The following is an 18,397-nucleotide window of genomic DNA, read 5'->3' on the forward strand; positions in this document are numbered from 1 at the left end:
TTAGGGTCTATTGTGTTTCTTCTTTTGGGTTCTCTGACCTGTGTTGACTCCGGCTCCTTCCTCCACTGGACGCCGCTGCTTCCTCTTCTCCCTGCTGCATGCGCCAGGGTGTGTTCTGCTCTCTACTTCCCCAGTCCTGCCTCCTGCAGTCTTCTCATCTCTATCCCTTACCTCCAGGACTACCTGCTGCTTTTGACACCGCTGCCTTTTCTTCTTTCTCCTGCTGTCTGGATCACGGCATGCTCTGCCTGCTGCTTCCCTGGTCCTACCATCTACAGCAGTCTCCCCACCGTCTTCATCTGTGTTCAAATGGTGCTTCTCCTCCATACGTTGCCTCCTCTTCTTGCCCCCACTGCATGGGTATGCTCTGTTCTCCACATCCTTGACCTTGACCTCCCCCTCCAGCCTCCTTACACCCTTCTCCTTTATCCAAGATCCGCTGCTGCCTCTTCTTTCTTATCCTGAGGGGTTGACTAGTTTGCTCTCTGCTCTTCAATTCTCCAAGCCCACTTGTCTCAGCAGTCTTTTCCTCATTCTCTTCAGTCTCCTCCCTCTCATCTGAGACCTTATCTTCTTGGTGCTTTCTCTTCTTCTTTTTCTTCTTGCTTTTCCCCAGACTCTGGTCATTCTGTTCTGAGTGTTGTTCTCCTTTCCTTTCTGTGGCTCAAGCATCTTCCACTTCTTTCTTCTTCTTTTTATTTATTTTTTTTTTGGTGGGGGGAAGCAGCTTTGTGTCAGACTCTGGGTGAGGAGTCACAGGGTCCTGGCCTTTGAGATGAGTCAGGAAAGCCTGTTCCTGGTCCTCCAGACGAGCAAGCTTGGCCTTCACTGTGATCCCATGACGAGCAGCCTTGTGTGCTTGGAGCAACATCTCATGAGTCAGAATCTTTGGGGACTTGGGCCCCGAGTGTCGTCATCACTGCAGTTCTCCAAGTCCTTGTCTGGTTTCTCCCCAGCAGAAGTCAGCGTGGCAGTCTTCACAAACTTTTGATATAACAAGTTGGGCTTGACAGGATCACGACACGTGGTCTCTAGCAACGCGCCTCTCTCTACTCCATCCTGCCCAGTTTTCACTACCAGACTGGCTGCAATTTTGTTGAAGAGCTCAGTCCACCAGTGGTTTGTGAACTCCTTGGCAGGGTCATGTCCTGCCCCGTGAGTGTCCTGCTTCACTGTCACCCCAATGGCCTGGGGGATATCATTCTCCTTCCGGCCCAAGGCTTTGCCTTGAGTCCATCCGTGCTTTAGCAGCTGTTCCTCAGCAAACTTCACCCCATGACTCCTGAGCTCTGGGAAAGCACTCATGGTGAGGAAAAGTCACGTCACTGCACGGTGCCCTCGGTGGAACCAGGCACCTGATCAGGCCTGTGCGCCGACATCTTCCCGGAAGTCAAGATTGCCCACCTTTCTCCCTCAGAGCAGCTGGTGGGTTCAAACCACGTGCCTTAAGGTTGACAGCACAGCTTCTCACTTTAGACCACCAGAGAGCCCTAGAATAACGTACTAGGGATAACATACCAGTGCACAATTTTGTTCTTCATTTCAGTGATGCTGAGATTCCAGAGAATTTTTATTCTTGGCTACTTCATGGCATTTGCTGTGCTGGGGGAATAAATGGGGCAACCTTTCATGTCCTTGAGAATCTAAGGAAAGTGGTGGCCAGGGTGAGTCCTCTGGGGCCTGGCTTTCCCCAGTGGGCAGGGTCCCTGGTGACAGACAACATGGCAGCTTACAAGATGAGGAGGCCAGAATGGAAAGACGGGGGACCTGAATCATGCAGAGAAATGACCAGGAGCTAGTTGGAGAAGAATGTCAGTTTTTGCTGAAGACGGGAGATACCCTGGCACATCCAAGCTGGATCAGGTGCTCCACCTGACCTTACTTACATAGGTGGTTTTCCTACCTGGTCACACTGCTAACCCATAAGCCACAACTCCGAATTCACCACTGACTGCAGAATGCTGGATAATCTCCAGTGTGATGGACAGAAACCCACGGGAGGAGGACCCACGATGAGTCAGTTTTCGCTGGATGGCAATGAGTTTTGTATTTGTATGTGGTCAAGAAAGGTGTGTGGGGTTTTTTTTCTTTAATTTTTTATTTTATTATTTGTGTGTGTGTATGTGTATGTGTACCGTCAAATCTGATCTGACTGGTACAGGAGGAGATTGTCCCTCCTTTCCCGGCAGAGCAGCTGGTGGATTTGAACCATGTGCCTCTGGGATTGTAGTTGCAGCTCCTTACCACTAGGCCAGAGCAGAGTTTAGGGCTGTTGTACATAGCGTCGCTATGAGTCGCAAGCGACTCGACGGCACATAACAACAACAACAACAGTTGGAGAAAGGATAATTTCCAAAAATCTAATCACAGCCCATTTTACTGACTTTGACTTCATATAATAGCCCTAAAACCAATTACTATTAAAAATTAACTCCTACTCATACTTGCCCTACTCACAGCTTTATAAAGCCTAGATAGATTCTGTTACAAATGAGTGTCCCTTAAAATAAAGGCCAAACTGAAAGGGGCTTTTGGAGTGTGGTGGGAGATGTCCTTCTGTCAGAGACTTTGGAATAATGCACCAAATATGGAGATTAAGCAAAGAGGAAATTTAGTCCTTTGTCCACACTGAGAGTAAAAGTAATCAAGGCGTAAGGAAAACTCATTGAGCAAATTTATTGAGCATCGGCTATAGATTCAGGATTGTGCTAAGGCGTCTTACTCCTTCTCAACCTCAGCAAAATATAGTGAAGCAAACATCATTACCCAGACATCAGAGATGAAGAAGTTAATGCTTAGATATTAATTTAGGAGCTTTTTTCAAAGTTGTGCTGTGAAAAGGGCCCAACAGATAATGAATGACAGCTTCTTCCTTTCTGAAGTTTCATAAGTTTATAATCAAATAGTGGAGATACTTGATGAAGGATAACAAGACTCATTCATTTTATTCTTCAAAAAGTTCACAGTCTTGTTAACAATTAGTCCTTTCAAATGTGAGATAGACTGTCAGGTACACAGAGGAGCAGCTGGTCAACGAAGTAACCTCACCCTCCAGAAATTTCCAATAACTTCTCCAAGTGGTTGTTGCCTGAGCGAGTATTTCTCAAGGGATAAAAAGCAGTAGGGATACAATTCCCATGGATGCGAGTGCACAGTTACCCTGCAATGTAGACCAGTGCATCGTGCTGAGTCAGAGAAGCCCAGGACCAGCCTGCGCGTCCCCTTTTCCCAACATGTGACGTTACATCAACCTTCCCACCCACATTAATGAGATACACCGTGTCCCATGGCTGGAACTTTTGATCAATGTGAGAAATGTAATAAGGATTCCTCTGGGATTTTCCAACAGCTCCTCTCTCCCCTCCTCTATAAACAGAGCTATAAAAGGGGGGCTCTGGTGGTGTGGTCCATAGGGAGTTACACTGCTACAACAAAGGTGAGCATCTCTGATGGTTCAAATCCAGCAGTGGCTCTGAGGGAGAGAGGTGGGGTATCTTCTCCTGTGAAATTTATGGCCTTGGCAATGCAACGCAGAGTCAGCTATGAGTCTGCTCCAACTCAAAGGCCGTGGGTGAAAGAGGGTCTTACCTGCTTGCTGTGGCGTCTTCCGTATCTCAGTTCAGTGGCAAAGTGTTCACAGTTACAACACAGAAGATTGTACTTCACCTTTTTACCAATCGTCTTCTTTGCCAAACTGAGAATCTCTTCCACAGGCCTTGGTCTGTATTTATAGTCCAAGTAGTTGCTGACCCAGTACTCGTCTTTCTTCACCACTTTCTTTAGAGGGTCATGCTTCACCACAACCTGGATCCCTGAAACAAGAAGATGATGGGAAGCCAGTCCTGGGAAACCAACAGAACCGCCTTGGGGTGCTACTGCACACAGTGGTGTAAGATTGGCAAGAGAAGGGTTTGTGATTGTTACATGTCATCGAGTCAATGACAACTCATAACCAATGTCAAATTTTAAAATTCCTTTGAATGTGTTTATCCTTTCCTACTCTTTTCTTCTGCTCTTGTTGTTATGTGCCGTCAAGTCACCTGCGACCCATAGCGACTCTATGTATGTACAGCAGCTCTGAACCCTTCCCTGTCCTGAGCCAGTCTCACTAATTCCAACACACCAACCCCCATTTCCCCAGTTACTATATCAATCCATCTCATCCGGAGTCTTCCTCTGCTGTGCTGTCCCTCCGGCCTTCCACGCAAGATGTCCTTTCTCTAAGGACTGGTCTCTCCTCTCCTAGTCATGTGCCCAAACTATGTGAGACAGAGCTTCAAAATCCTAGCCTCCTAGGAGAAACTTGGTCTCACCCTCTCCAAGACAGATCGATTTGTTTTCTTGGTGGTCTGTGGTATATCCAAGACTCTTCTCCGGTACCATAGCTCAAAGGCATTGATTCTTCTTCTGTCATCCTTAGTCACTGTCCAGTTCTCTGAAGAATCACAAGTAATTGCAAAGACCATGGTCTGGATTAGGTGCACCTTAGTCTCTAGACTGACATTGTTGATTTTCAGTACTCTGTAGAGGTCCCTGACTGCAGATTTTCCCAAAGCAATTCATCTTTTGATTTCCTGACTTCTGGTGTTAAGGGTGTTGATTGTGGAGCCAAGCAAGCTATAATTGTTAACAACCTCAATCTCTTCTCCATCTATCATGAAGCTGCCAATTGGCCCAGTGTGAGAATCTTTGTTTTCTTGAAGCAGTCCTCAGAACAGAGCAGAGAAACACTGCATGGTTCAGAATCAGGAAAGGAGTGCATCAGGGATGCATCCTGTCTCCATACCTCTTCAATCTATATTCAGAACAGATCATTCGGGAGGCAGGGCTTTATGAGGAGGAATCTTGGCACCAAGATTGGAGGATGATTCATCAACAACCTACGTTATGCAGATGATACAACCTCGCTTCCTGAAACTGAAGAAGACCTGAAGCACTTGCTGCAGAAGGTCAAGGACTGTCATCTTTTGTATGGATTAAAGCTCAACATCAAGAAGACAAGATTCTGCTCTTTTTTGATGGTAATTTAACATGAATGCAATTACACAATTTGTGTACTTTGCCACATAAATACCTAACATAAGAGACTATGTCCCAATAACAAGGAACATGGAACTGCTATCATAACTTGAAATGACTAACGTGTTATTCTGCTTCAGGCCTTTTGTTCATAGGGTCACTGTGAGTCGTGCTTGATGCAAAGGCAATCAGCAATCTGCTGTTGAATTTTTCTTCTCTTGCAAACAGTTACATTACAAACATCTCTGTGCCTTATGCCTCTTTCTCTTCAGAAGAGCATCGTTTCTTGAATACCTACCAATACCGTGAGGGCTCTTTCACATGTATCAATGTATCATCTCATTAAGTCTTCTTCTCATCCCTTTGAGATTAAAAAAGATCTTTCTTTCACAGAAACAATCTGGTAGTAAAGTGACCTACTTGTCAAAAGTTGTAGAACCAGGATTTGGAATAACTCCCCAAAGTCCAACCATTTCCCCACAACTGTGTAAAAACTTGGAGACTCACTGGAAACTGGAATTGTTCTTTAAGGCTTTTCTGCATTGTCTCCTGCATCATTTTGATCACTTGATAAAGGTTCACAAGATGCTATTAATAAAGACATGACACCTTCCATCCCCTAGTGAATAAAGATCCAGAGTATTATGTTGCAAAAGGAAACTAATAATAAAAACCAGTTACTCTCAGTCCAGTTCCAACTCAAAGAGACCTCCCATGCATCCTACTAAAAGGTGCCCCTCAGATTTATAATGGCTGAATTTTTTTAGGTAAGTTGCTAAGAAAGTGTTCTAATGAAATGTGCAAAGATCTGGAGTTAGAAAAACAAGATGAAATCAAATCTGCTTTAGGAAACAGGCAGGGGAGTGCCCCTTAGAAGCAGGAATGGTGAGACTTCATCTGGCATCGTTGGGGCATGATATCAGGACCAGAGAGGGACGTCATACTTAGGTAAGTAGGTGATTAGAAAAAAAAAAGACAATTTTCAATGAGTTGGATGGAAAGAGTGGCTTCAACAATGGGAATATATGCAGCAGAGCTGGGGGAAGTGATGCAGGCAGACCTGGGCAGGTTTCCTTCTGCTGGACATGGAGCCACTGAGCTGAGCCAACTCAACATGTCCTCACAGCATCAAATTCCCAGGCCATTGTCTTGGAGCATCTCTCCATGGAAGCTTCTACAGTGCCCAGTGCACTGACCATTTGCACTGCACAGAGACCTGTGATTGGGATCTTGTTCACACTTCTCAGCTCAAAGCTTATAAATATGAGACAGGTCGTCCTTACCTGCTTTGTTCAGATGGACTACAGTACCGTCTCCCATATAGATGGCCCAATGCTTATAGGCAACTCGAGAAATGGCAATCAGATCTCCGGGTTGTGGATCTTCACTTGACTACAACAGAACCAAAAATAAAAGTGTAAGCAAATTTGGAAACACCAGAGACTTGGCTGAAGAAAGCTGCAGGTCGGAACACACACTCTTTGCTGCCTTCATTACCTGATAGGAACTCTGGAAGCCATGAGAATGTCCATTTGCCTCACCCTCAGAGAATCCCCTTAGAGGAGCACCAGGCATAAGAAGTCTGGGAGTGGTAGGTGGCAGAAACTACTGAGAATTGAAGAGCTGAATTTGTTACCAATAAGCAACTATTTTAAAGGCACTCCTGTGTATACATTGAGGTATACTTTATGATTATTTTTCTTTGTATGAAAGTATATGTGCCTAAATCTTTGCATGCAAGACTAGCATCCTTATATCCACATATCCACAAATATCCTCATTTTGTGTCTGGAAAGCAGGCCCACCCTGGAATACATTTTACTTTTGCCAGTGGAATCCACACCACCGGGAGAGCTTTGTAACACTGGCCTAAATCCTCAAGGCTGAAGGATAAGGACCTGTGAGAACTCTTAAGAAATTTTCCTGGTGTGTGGTTCAAATCCACCAGATGCTCTGCTGGAGAAGGAGGAACAATCTCCTCCTGTACCAGTCAGATCTGATTTGATGGTACACACACAAATAATAAAAAATTTTTAAAAATTTAAAAAAAAAAAGAAATTGTCCTGACGAAGAAATTGAGCCTGTTGCCATCCTGAGTCGTAACCTTTTAACTTCCCTAATAACCACATACTCATGAGTATGATGCTCTGAGAGCTGTGTAGCTACTGTAACAGATTTCGGACCCAGTAGAGCAGCAGAACTGATGTTGGATTTAGTAGAAGTAGGTGTGTAAGCATGGTGGGTGGGGTATGTCCGACTTCATGGGAATTGTTTTTGCGTTGTGGTGCTGTTAATAGGGACAATTCCCTCTTGAGAAGTTAGTAGAGGTCAAATGCAGCCATCCTTATGCTACCATAATTCTTTATTCATATGTTGTTAATTTTCTCAGTAACAAGAAGATCAACATTTGAGTTGAATCTGGACCCAGTTTCCGTTCAGTAATTCATTATGGCCACCAGGGATCTCACTCTTTCGTGTGTCATTGTAGTCCCTCATCTTAAGTGACTCCTCACATCATCCAATATGGCTACCCAGGGATCCGCTTCCACCTACTGCGTTCAAAGAAGGGTTTCCACTCTCATTATCTTTCTCTCTCTGTTTGTTAGGGATCAATTCCTTTCCCATTAAATCTTTGGTCAACTTGCTCTCAGGTCTTATTGGTCACAAGTTGGTCATATTTCCAGATCAACCCCAGATCGAGAGGAACTAAGCCTGACAAGTGTCTTGCCTACCCCTGTGGGAGGAGCTTCTTGCTACCCAATCAGCATCAAGGTCCTGACAGCCTGGAAGAAGGGGTGGAGTGAGGGAGCAGGGGAGGAGTTGGCTGGCTATCAATTATACAACTAAAACATTAGCCATGCCTACTTACTAACCATCCCAGTAACCTAACAAAGTAATTACAGAGATATCATAACTACTTCTCAAAGAATCTGGTAAGTAAGAGAACAGGCTATTTATCCACCCCATTTTCTCACTCATTAATTTATAAAAGAATCCTGTTGGGTAGACCTGGTACTATCACTGTCCATTTTCTAGATGAAGAAACTGAGTCTCAGACAGATGAAGTAAATTGAAAACAGTCACCCACATGGTCACCAGAAATCTGAGAACTAGAGTCTGTACTCATGATATTTAGAGCAGTGGGCCCTTCATCCACTGTTCTGGGCTTCGAAGTTTCCAGAGTGGAAGGTATCCTTCAGGGGTGCCACAGATCTGGGCTCACTTAGTTGTAATTGGACGTGTGATTGGACCTAAATTCTGTGAGCCCAAGTGTTTTATGTGCAAACTGGGGAAATGAGGCCTACTTGGCAAGCCTATGGTCAGGACTAAAGGAGCTAAGTGCTCTTAAGTGCCTAGTATTGTGTGTAGTGTTAAGAGGCATTGGTGGTTCAGTGGTAGAATCTTCACCTTCTGTGTGGGAGACCCAGGTTCAGTTGCCAACCAGCTTGTCTTGTACACAAGCCACCATCTGCCAGTGAAAGTCTGCATGTTGTTGTGACGATGAAGAGGTCTTAAGGAAGCTCCCATGCTAAGGCAGAACAGAAATAAAGGCCTGGAGATCTGAAAATCAGCCAGTCAAGATGCTAGGGGATGTCAGGGGTCCACTCTGCAGCTGCCCATGGAGATACGGAAGGACCAGCTTTCTGTTGCACTGAGCAACTAGACAGCAGCTACCTTGCTAATGTGGGAACACAAACAACATCACAGGGGAGCGGGGGTGGCCTGGTAAGTAGAGACCTGAGCTGTTGACCCAAAGGCAGCATGTCTCTGGTGGTTCGAATCCACCAGCAGCAGAGGGATAAAGATAGGAGAAAAATCTCCTCTCCTGTGACTCACAACCTCAGAAACCCAGTGCAGTCTGAGTCAGGTCTGGCTTGACAACAGTGGCAGTGGTTTTGTTATTAATAATACCGTATTAATGTACAGAATTACTATTAAGACATCATGCAGGCTCTGCTGATGCTTGTCCAAGCCCCTTCCTCTACCTGTACCCCCAAGAAGAGCCCAAGAGAGAAGAAGATCACCCCAAAGTGGACCTTACCAACTTGCAGCGGGGCCATCCGTATCTCAGGTCAGTGACAAATTTCTCACTGTTCTCACATAAGACTCTGTACATCTTCCTGTCACCGATCATCTTCTTTGCAGAACTGATGATCTTATCCAGCGGCTGTGGTCGGTATTGATGGTCCAAGTGGTTGTTGACCCGGTAGAGGCAGCCCCAGGCCACATTGTCCAGGGAGTCCTCTGTCACCACAGCCTTGTGGCTCAGAAATGTGAACATTTTGGAGGAACCCAACTTGGGGAACTCGGCTGGGAATCAGAGAGAAACCAGAAGGCAGGTAAAGCAGAAAAAGACAGAAAAATGGAAAAGAAGGGGGAAAAAATATGATATCCCTCACTCTGTGAGCTCTGGCTCCTTCACTTTCCACAAAGCTGTTGGGAGGAGTCACTCATCTGACTCTTAACAAGATATTTGAGTGCTTTTGCTGTTGCCAGTGGCTGATGAGGCACTGCTTACTCACAATGACCATGTGTTCAACAAAATGAAAAGTTCCTGGGGCCCACACCACATTGACTCTTTGGTGTATTTGAGTACCTTGCTTTAGCTACTATGTCAATCTATCTAATTTCACTTTTTAAAAAAATGATTCATTTTAATGAACATTTACAGAGATTTTGGATTTCCATTCATTCATTGTTGCATTTTTCTCCCTGCTCACCCCTCCCCACTAGTTCACTCTTCTCTTTGAAAATTAAAAGAAAAATTCCTTCATTGGTATGCAATCCCCCCTTCCAACCCCCCATCCCCAGACCTGAGTACACTTCACTATGCAACCTTCATTCAGGACTCTCATCATAACCATAATAATCATATATCACTTTTAAACTGTTCTCTCCCACATCTGTTTCAATGCAGTACACATGATTTATTTCCTCTTTCTCAGTCTCACCCCAACCCTGATGTCAGTCCCGTTCTACAACAGTGGCACTATGCAGTATTTGTCCTTTTGTGACTGAGATAGTTCACTCAGCATAATGTCCTCCAAGGTCACCCAGTTCGTATAATATTTCATAAGTTCCTTGTTTTTCAGTGCGACATAATATTCCATCGTGTGGATATACCAGAGCTTCTCTATCCATTCGTTTGTTGATGGGCACTTGGGTTGTTTCCAACTCTTTGCTATTGTGAACAAAGCCTTGATAAACATGGGTGTGCATATATCTGCCTGAGTAGCAGTCATCTAATTTCACTTTTACTCCTTGTACCCTTTAAGGTACATATTATCACACCCTTTTCTCCAGAGCTGGAGAGAGAATAACTTTAAGAGATTAAAAGGGAAGTTTTATGAGAAGTTCAGTTTTAAGAGAAGTTAAATACCAGCCAAAGCTCTTTGCTATGAAAACTCTCAGAGTCAGTATTTGAAGTGACTTTAAAACTCCTAAAGTTAGAACCGTATCACTGCAATGAGCAGGATCTTTGCAAATCCAATGCATAATCGTTTGTATCCAATGACATAGCACCGTTCTGAGGATGCTCATGGGCTCAAAAGTAGCTGCAAACTAAGAGTTCAAGTTCTATTCTACAGTGCATGCAAGGGAGCTCTCATGGCCTAGTGGGTAAGGAGTTGCACTGCCAGCCCAAAGGTAGCCAGTTCAAACCCACCAGCTGCTCCTTGGCAGAAGGATGGGCAACTTCCTTCTGTGAGATTTCTTCCCTCTGAAAGCCCACTGGAAGGTCAGCTCTGTATCGGATCAGACTCAAAAGTATACAACAACAAGAGCTAATGAGCACTATAATTAAGCAGGCTTTCAATTACGTTTCCAATCTCAAGGCTGCCATTAGTATTTAATATGCATCTTCTTAAGGGAAAAATACACAAATTGTGGAATTAAACACTAAAAGGGCCACTTGTCCTTATTGTCAGATTTGTATTATAAAACCCTACATATGATCAAGCTAAGTAAGCTTGATTTCTTAGTTACCATCTATATACAGGTGATTTTTTTGGACAGAATTTGTTAAATTCTCTCAGGTCAGATGATAGCTTCTGCAAAGCCGACACAATGCAAATGTCTTGTTCTGACGGTGGCATTGGCTGTGTCCTGCGGCAGCGTTAATGCTGGGTGGACTAAAGACCATCAAGACGATGGGGTCCTCGGGCTGTAGGACGTGACCAGGTTGCATCTGACTTCACAGCCTCGTTCAGATTCTCCTTGGTTGTTTTCAAGGACTCTGCAGGTGTTTGTTTTCTGAATTCTCCTGGGGCTGACTTTTTCATCCCTCCACTTCTGCCGTTTATGAACCACATACTAATAGCAGAAGCTTGCTGTGCATTTGCAAGGGAATTTGGGGGTCAGGAGAAAGGCGTTTGTCAAAACTTTTCTTAAGCAACAACAATCACATTCTACTAAGACACTTTGTTCTTAAAAAGCATGTATGTATGGCAAATAGCAAAGCCTTCTCAGGTGAACTCTGGGACTCTGAGTGTGGAGAAACTTTGCTGCCTTAAAGGCACCTACGGAGGCGTCAAAGACTCAGTTTTCACTGGGACAGATCGACCTGCTGACCTCTTCAACTTCATTGTGGAAGTGAATGAGCTTTTCTCTGCGTTCCCAAATAATTGAGGTCCTTGGTGCTTAGTCACAGAGCAAACTGCTCAGAGATTATTAAGGCAAACTACTTCCGGTTCAGGAGTTGCCTGGCTACCAATTCCCTTGCGCAAGTCTGCCTTTTGTTGTGTGTGGTTTGTTGTTGTTTTTTGAGTAGTTGGTGCCTGGTGGCAAGAGGATGAGCAGCAATTCTTAAGGCACATGACTGGAATCCACCAGATGCTCCACGGGGGAAGGATAGACCGTCCCCTTCCATGCGATTTACGGCCTCTGAAAACCCACTGGCGGGTCAGATACGAATTGGTTCTGACTCAACAGCAAACAAGAACAAAGTTAGCCCATGGCAGAGATCGTGACGACCACGCAGGATAAGACCAGGTTCTAATCTGTTGGTCACGGGGTCACTGTGAGTTGTCGTTGGCTCAATGGCTCAGTTTTCTCATTAACAAGTATTTAGAAAACTGTTATTTTGAACATATTTATTGTTGCATTATTCACAATAGCAAAGGGATGGAAGCAACCCAACTGCCCATCAATGAATGAATGGATAGGAACACTATGATATATTCACACAATGGAATATTACGCAGCATCGGAAAACAGTGAATTTATAAAACATTACACAACATAAGTGGGCCTGGCGGACATTATGCTGAGTGAAATATCTCAGTCCCTATAAAATAAATACTGCATAACACCGCTGTCATAATACAGGACTGACATGGGGTGTTGAAGAGAGAATAGGAAAATAGTGGATAGATAATGAACACTGAATTGGAACAGATGAGGGAAAGAACTGTTTGAAAGAAACATGATTAGCCATTATACGTATGACAACAATCTGGAATAGGAGGTGTTTTGCAAAGAGAACTTGGGGAGGGAAAAGGAGGGAGGAAAATGTGCAACAATGAATGAACAAAAAAAATATTTTTAAAAAATTCCAAAACCTGTATTTTGAATAATCTCTTACTTGGTGGAGCCAGGTGGATCACATAGCCGTCTCCCACGTAGATGGCCCAATCCTTGTAGCCAAGGTGAAAAATCTCAATCAGGTCTCCAGGTTTCAGTTCTTCATAAAACTGCAGCAGAAAAACCAGAAACAGTAGGGACAAACCTTTTAGAAATGTCAGAAACCCTGGCAGAGGAACTCCGGGTAAGCCTGTGGTCTCCCTTGCCAGTAGTAAGAACACAAGCAGGAAAGAGTTCTTGTCCTTCAGAGGGTCCCCAACCGTGATGTTACTCTTCGAAGCCCTTTCTGTGGAGTCTCAAGGACTAAAAGCCGGGGGAAATGACCCTTATAAGAAAGTGTTTGTCCAGGATATGTACATGTTATGTGTGCATGCGTCTATGTGCATAGACAGAATTCAGATGTTCCTCTGCAAGTGTATTTTGCACACGCTTCGAAGCCCATTGACAAGGGATGCTGTGTGGTTAAGCAGCTCCACTGAGCTGGCAGCACCAGGCCCAACTGGAGCAACCAGCAAGTTGAATCTTGAGAGTCTGTGCTCTTTGCAGATATATCCTCCATCCCTCACCATGTCCTCTTGCCCCATGGTTGTCCATGTCCAGATGAGGCTCTCCCTCCTCAGATAACCCCACGCACTTCAGGACACCCACCCGAGCTGACAACTTGAGAGAAAGCATGTTGATGGCATCTGAGCCAAAGAGTGCAGCCTTGAGGGGCAATCCAGATTCGAGCAGTGAGATGGGCTCACAGAATCAAAGAGCAGGACCTCCTGGGGTTGTTTTTCCTACAGAAACTGAAATCTTCACGGCAGAGTCAGGAAGAAATACTCATCCTCCCATAGCAGTGGTAAAGAGATTGGAGGTCAAAGAGGCGGAAGAACTTCGCCAAGAAGGGTTAACAAGGAAAAGGAAGGGATGTCTTCTCTGCCTGCTTCTCACACTGGTTTTCCTTTGATGACACCCTCCCATTCCACACCTTCATCTCAGTTCTCAATATTGCACCCCAGATCACCCCAGCTTCATGAGCCCAGAAGTTTTCTTCTCCTTTTGTTTCTGATCTCCATGAAAGGTAAGCCCTGACTTCCATCCCTTTCACTTGCAATGGAATGATGATTTTCTTCTTTAATGTCAAGCACGTATGCTATTTCTGACCGCAAATCGACAGCTTAAGACATTTATCAGATATTCTTTCCTTAAGTTGCCTACCCTGTTGGCCCTAGGCTGGCCCTCTTGATCCTCCAGGGTCCCCACCTCTTCCTTCTCAGGCCACTTGCACTGTGCATCCCTACACCTCTCCTTTCTGAGCTCTACCTAGGCGGTGAATATCCATTGATTTCTCCCTTCCTATCTCACATTCAGAATCCAGGGGAGATCTGGCACGGCATGGGACAAAGAAAATCCACAGAGAGGAAGGAGAGACTATTAGCAGTGTCAGGATTCCCAACTCCTGGTCTACTTTGTCTCGTGGCAACACGTCAGCCAGGGCTCGGTAGGACCAGAGATGGCTTTCACATGCAGTGAAAGAACTAGGGGACTTCTTACTCCATTTCCAAATGCCAAAAGTCACATTTAGGGCACCAGCAGCCAGCAGATCATTGAAACCTAAGCTTGGACCCTAACCTGACAAAGCAGTGGTTAAGGACAACACTGCAGAGGAAGTACATCAGTCTGGATGACTTCTCCTCCTCAGGAGAAGGAGACACTTCCCAGCAGTCATTCCACTGCCCATAATTGTCTGGCCCCAGCCCCATTCTCTTCCAGTTAACAAGCTAAGCTGATGTAAGCACTTCTTGTGTTTTCTGACTCAGGATGTGGGAGTTTCCTGACAAGGAAGATTTCACAGATCAAAGTTTGAAATGAAAATACACTTTATAAAGGACAACAAATGCCATGGTAGAAAGAGCCATTGTTGTTAGGTGCTGTCAAGATGAGTATGGCCCATAGCGACCCTGTGAAAAACAGATCTGAACCCTGTCCGATGCTGTGCCGTCCTCACCATCTCTGAGACACTGAAGCCCCTTGCTGCAGTCACTGTCAATCCATCTGGTTGAGGGTCTTCCTATCTTTTGCTGACTTTTCACATTTTCAAGCATGATGTCCCTTTCCAAAGAATAGCCTCGCCTAGCAGCATGCCTGAAGTATGTGAGATGAAGCTTCATCCTCTTTACCTCCATGAAGCTCTCTGACTGCACCTTCTCCGAGACATTTGCTAGTTCTTTAGGCAGTTCTCGGGATATTAAGTACTCTTCTCCAACACCACAGCTCAGAGCCATCAGTTCTTCTCTCCTGTCGTCCTTAGTCAATGTCCAATTATCATTACCACATTTCAATTGCATGTTTGGTTAATATAAGACTACAAGACTTGGGAAAAAAGTATTCCCTTTCCTCCTCTTTGGCTTTAGAGGTGGGAGCATATATTTTAATAAAGCCATACTAGCAAATTTTCTTGGTATGTATACGGATAATACCCTATCACTCACAGCATTGTACTTCAAGATAGAACTCGAAATTGTCTTTTCAGCTATGAATGCAATACCATTCTTTCTCTGTTTTTCATTATCAGCATAGTACAACATATGATTGCCTGATTCAAAATGGCCAAAGCTAGTCTGTCTCATCTCATAAAATGACAGTGTTTATGCATTCCATTTCCTTTTTCACAACTTCTAGTTTCCCAACAGTCATACTTCATACATTCTATGATCCAATTATTAACTAAAGGTTGCTTTCAATTCTTTCTCTTCATTCTTACTGACTTCCATTCTGGGTTCTACCTCTTCTAATACTATAATTATCCATCTTCCTCTACTGTTTATCTAGGGGTTTCAGAGGCTCTGTATTTAAGAAGTAGATGGTCGATCCTGCTTCCTAGTTTGTCTTAATCTGGGAGCTCTAGTAAAACCAGTCCACCATGAGTGACCTTTGTGGCATCTGACAAATCAGTGGTACAGCTTTCAGCTTCACAGCAACCCACAAGCAACCTCAGGACAGTAAGCTAATAACAGACAAGTGCTGTACTACTTAAAACAATGAATTCCCTCAAGACAACAAACAGATTAGTGTTGTACCTCTAATTGGAAATCAGGCATGTGACTATCATGTTACCAGATCCACTTGAAGCCTGAATAGACATGGCAGGGTGTGCTCCTCAGATGGCATTGAAGCATTCCAGCTAAGACTTATAGCTGACATGATGGGGTATTGTCCTGGATATGGATATTAAGTTTACACCAAAATCTCTGCTGAATCTTCAATGCTGGTTCTTCCTACAACCACTAAAGGGTCTGTGTGATCAAGAACGGCCTGATTTCCACATTGAAAATGCTATTAAATAAGAGACCCCAACCACCAAAGGGTTGTGTGATCAAAAAAGGCCAAACTTCTGGATCAAAGCTGCTTTAAAGTAATATAGAAAGAGGTGAGAGTGGAAATGTTTGAGCTAAGAAAAGACAGAACCTCAGCTAACGCCAAAGGAAAACAAGGTGGGGACTAGCTCATTTCACAGGGAACTGGGGTCTTTAAACTCAAGGTCCACACTAAAGAGTCTACAGAATAGGGAGGTTGAAGGATAGGCACAAATCCCCTTCCCAGTGTTCTGTATTCCCTTCCCTGTGGCAGATAGAAAGATCTGGGACTTACCGCAGCCATCTCTGAAGCAAGGTGGTACAGCTGGTGCTCTGCTGCTCTTGGACTAATTTTCATATCAAGGCTGAGGAATTCATCTTCTGTTTCCTTCTGACACTCATCAGGAGGGTCGCTGCTTAACAATGAGAGGTATTTCTCTAAGTGTAAAAGGTAATGATTCCCTACATCAAAACATGGAAATACTGGTGTTAAAAGAACCATCTATAAACAGTGAAAGTAGGAGCAAAAGCTCTGAATTTCTCCTTGAGAAAACCCTGATGTCTTCCCACAAGAACTATCAAAGTTATTCCTATCCCAGCACAAGGACCCATTTAGAGACAGGGGAGTGTCCACGCCAAATTTCAAGTTGTCCTGTAACAACTTATTGGTCAGAGGGCATGGGGACAGACAAGAGGGATCCCTGAAACAACAAGAAAGGTCCTGTAGAAGGAGGTGCCCTACACCTTGTGCACCCAGATATTCACTGCCCAGTTTGTAGAAATAAGCAGAACTTCAACTTCCTGGATGTTCACAGTCTCTGAAGACAGGAGGTAGGTGATCCAGATTCAGTGCAGCAGCTCATGAAGACCACTAAGCACCTGGCCCCCTTCATCCAGCATCCAGAGACCCTTTGCATGGTCTAACAGAGCCACAGCAGCAGGAAAGGAAGGCATTTCTTAGACTCTCTTATTATCAAACTCAAAACTCATTGCCATAGAGTCAAAACTAAGTCATAGCTGACCCTCCAGCAGGTTTTCAGAGACTGAAAATCACACAGAAGGAGATTGCTCATCTTTCTCCTGCAGAACAGCTGGGTGGATTCAAAACAATCAGCTTTGGGTTGGCAGTGCAACTCCTTACCCACTAGGCCACCAGTGCTCCCTCTCTTTTTAATGAGGGAAGGAGATTTCTCCCACAACTCCTCAGTTGACTTGCTCCCACCCTTCATCCACCAGTCCTAAGTCACATTTCCACCTTCCACAAAATAATGATGAGCAAAGGGATAATCTGATGGGCTTGGACCACTCATGTTGAGTCTGTATCTGAATCTTCAGCTGGGAAGTAAACGGTATATTTTAAAATTTTAAAAAAAAACACCAAACTTAAACATTAGGGCTCTGTAAGTCTGGGGAAGGTGAGTATCAGTGGTGCAAAAAGACTGAGCTACTATTTTGGATACCAATAACTCACCTGTATTTTATCTGGTCCTATGGAGCCCTAGTCTACTATATAGGGTTTATCATATAGCTACAAGACTAACTGGTTCCTAAACAATCAGACTGTTGTTATGTGCCATCAAGTCACCTGCTATTCATAGCAACCCTATGTTCAATAACTCTGAACCTTGCCCCATCCTGAGCTGGTCTCACTGACTCAAACACACCTCTTCCCATTGCCCTATTTATGGTGTCAATCCATCTCACCCGGGGTCTTCCTCTCCTCCACTATCCCTTCACCCTTTCAAGCTTGATGTCCTTCTCCAAGGACTTGTCCCTCCTGGCCACAGACCCAACGTATATGAAAAGGAGCTTCAAAATCCTTGCCTCCAAGGAGAAACTTGCTTCCACCCTCTCCAAGACAGACTTATTTGTTCTCCTGGCAATCCATAATATGTTCAACACTCTTCTCCAGCACCACAATGCAAAGGCATCAATTCTTCTGTCATCCGTAGTCATTGTCCAGCTCTCTAATGCATAGCCAGTAATTGAGAAGACCATGGCCTGGATCAGGCATACCTTAGTCACTAGACAGACATCATTGCTCTTCAGTGCTCTGGGGAGATACTGTTTCCAAGTGAAATTGGGCCTTAAATTTTCTACAGATGTTCTCTATTTTCATTTTAAAAGGGAGTAAGGAATTCCTGGTGTGGCAATAGTTAAACACTCCTCTGCTAACCAAAAGATTGGTGATTCAAATTCACCGAGAAGCTCCATGAGGAAAATATATGGTTATTATCTATTTCTTTTTTTAAATATTTTTTTATTTTATTATTTTTGTGTGCGTGTACCGCCAAATCAGATCTGACTGGTACAGGAGGAGATTGCCCCTGCTTCCCCGGCAGAGCATCTGGTGGATTCGAACCGTGCACCTCTGGGACTGTAGTTGCAACTTCTTGCCACTAGGCCACCTGAGCTCCCCTTGAAGGTAATTTTAAAAAGCCACTGTAGCACTTTTT

At 44.3% G+C, this 18,397-nt stretch overlaps 1 protein-coding gene and 1 pseudogene across 1 annotated transcript; both read right to left on the minus strand.

Annotated features, from left to right (window-relative positions):
* LOC102845579 lies at nt 1-1,305 on the minus strand (annotated as a pseudogene).
* A 7,735-nt stretch (nt 1,306-9,040) lies between these two features.
* On the minus strand, nt 9,041-13,184 carry LOC102845989 (retinoic acid receptor responder protein 3-like). Its single transcript, XM_006903116.1, has 3 exons — nt 13,167-13,184; nt 12,602-12,710; nt 9,041-9,330 (listed from the first exon to the last, which is right to left on the minus strand). Exons 1-3 carry the CDS (start codon nt 13,182-13,184, stop codon nt 9,041-9,043), a joined length of 417 nt encoding a protein of 138 aa, XP_006903178.1.
* Nucleotides 13,185-18,397: the final 5,213 nt, after the last annotated feature.

The sequence above is a fragment of the Elephantulus edwardii genome, unplaced genomic scaffold (genome assembly GCF_000299155.1).
Source record: "Elephantulus edwardii isolate Elephantulus edwardi_28Jun2011 unplaced genomic scaffold, EleEdw1.0 scaffold00510, whole genome shotgun sequence".
In the NCBI taxonomy this organism is placed as follows: domain Eukaryota; kingdom Metazoa; phylum Chordata; class Mammalia; order Macroscelidea; family Macroscelididae; genus Elephantulus; species Elephantulus edwardii.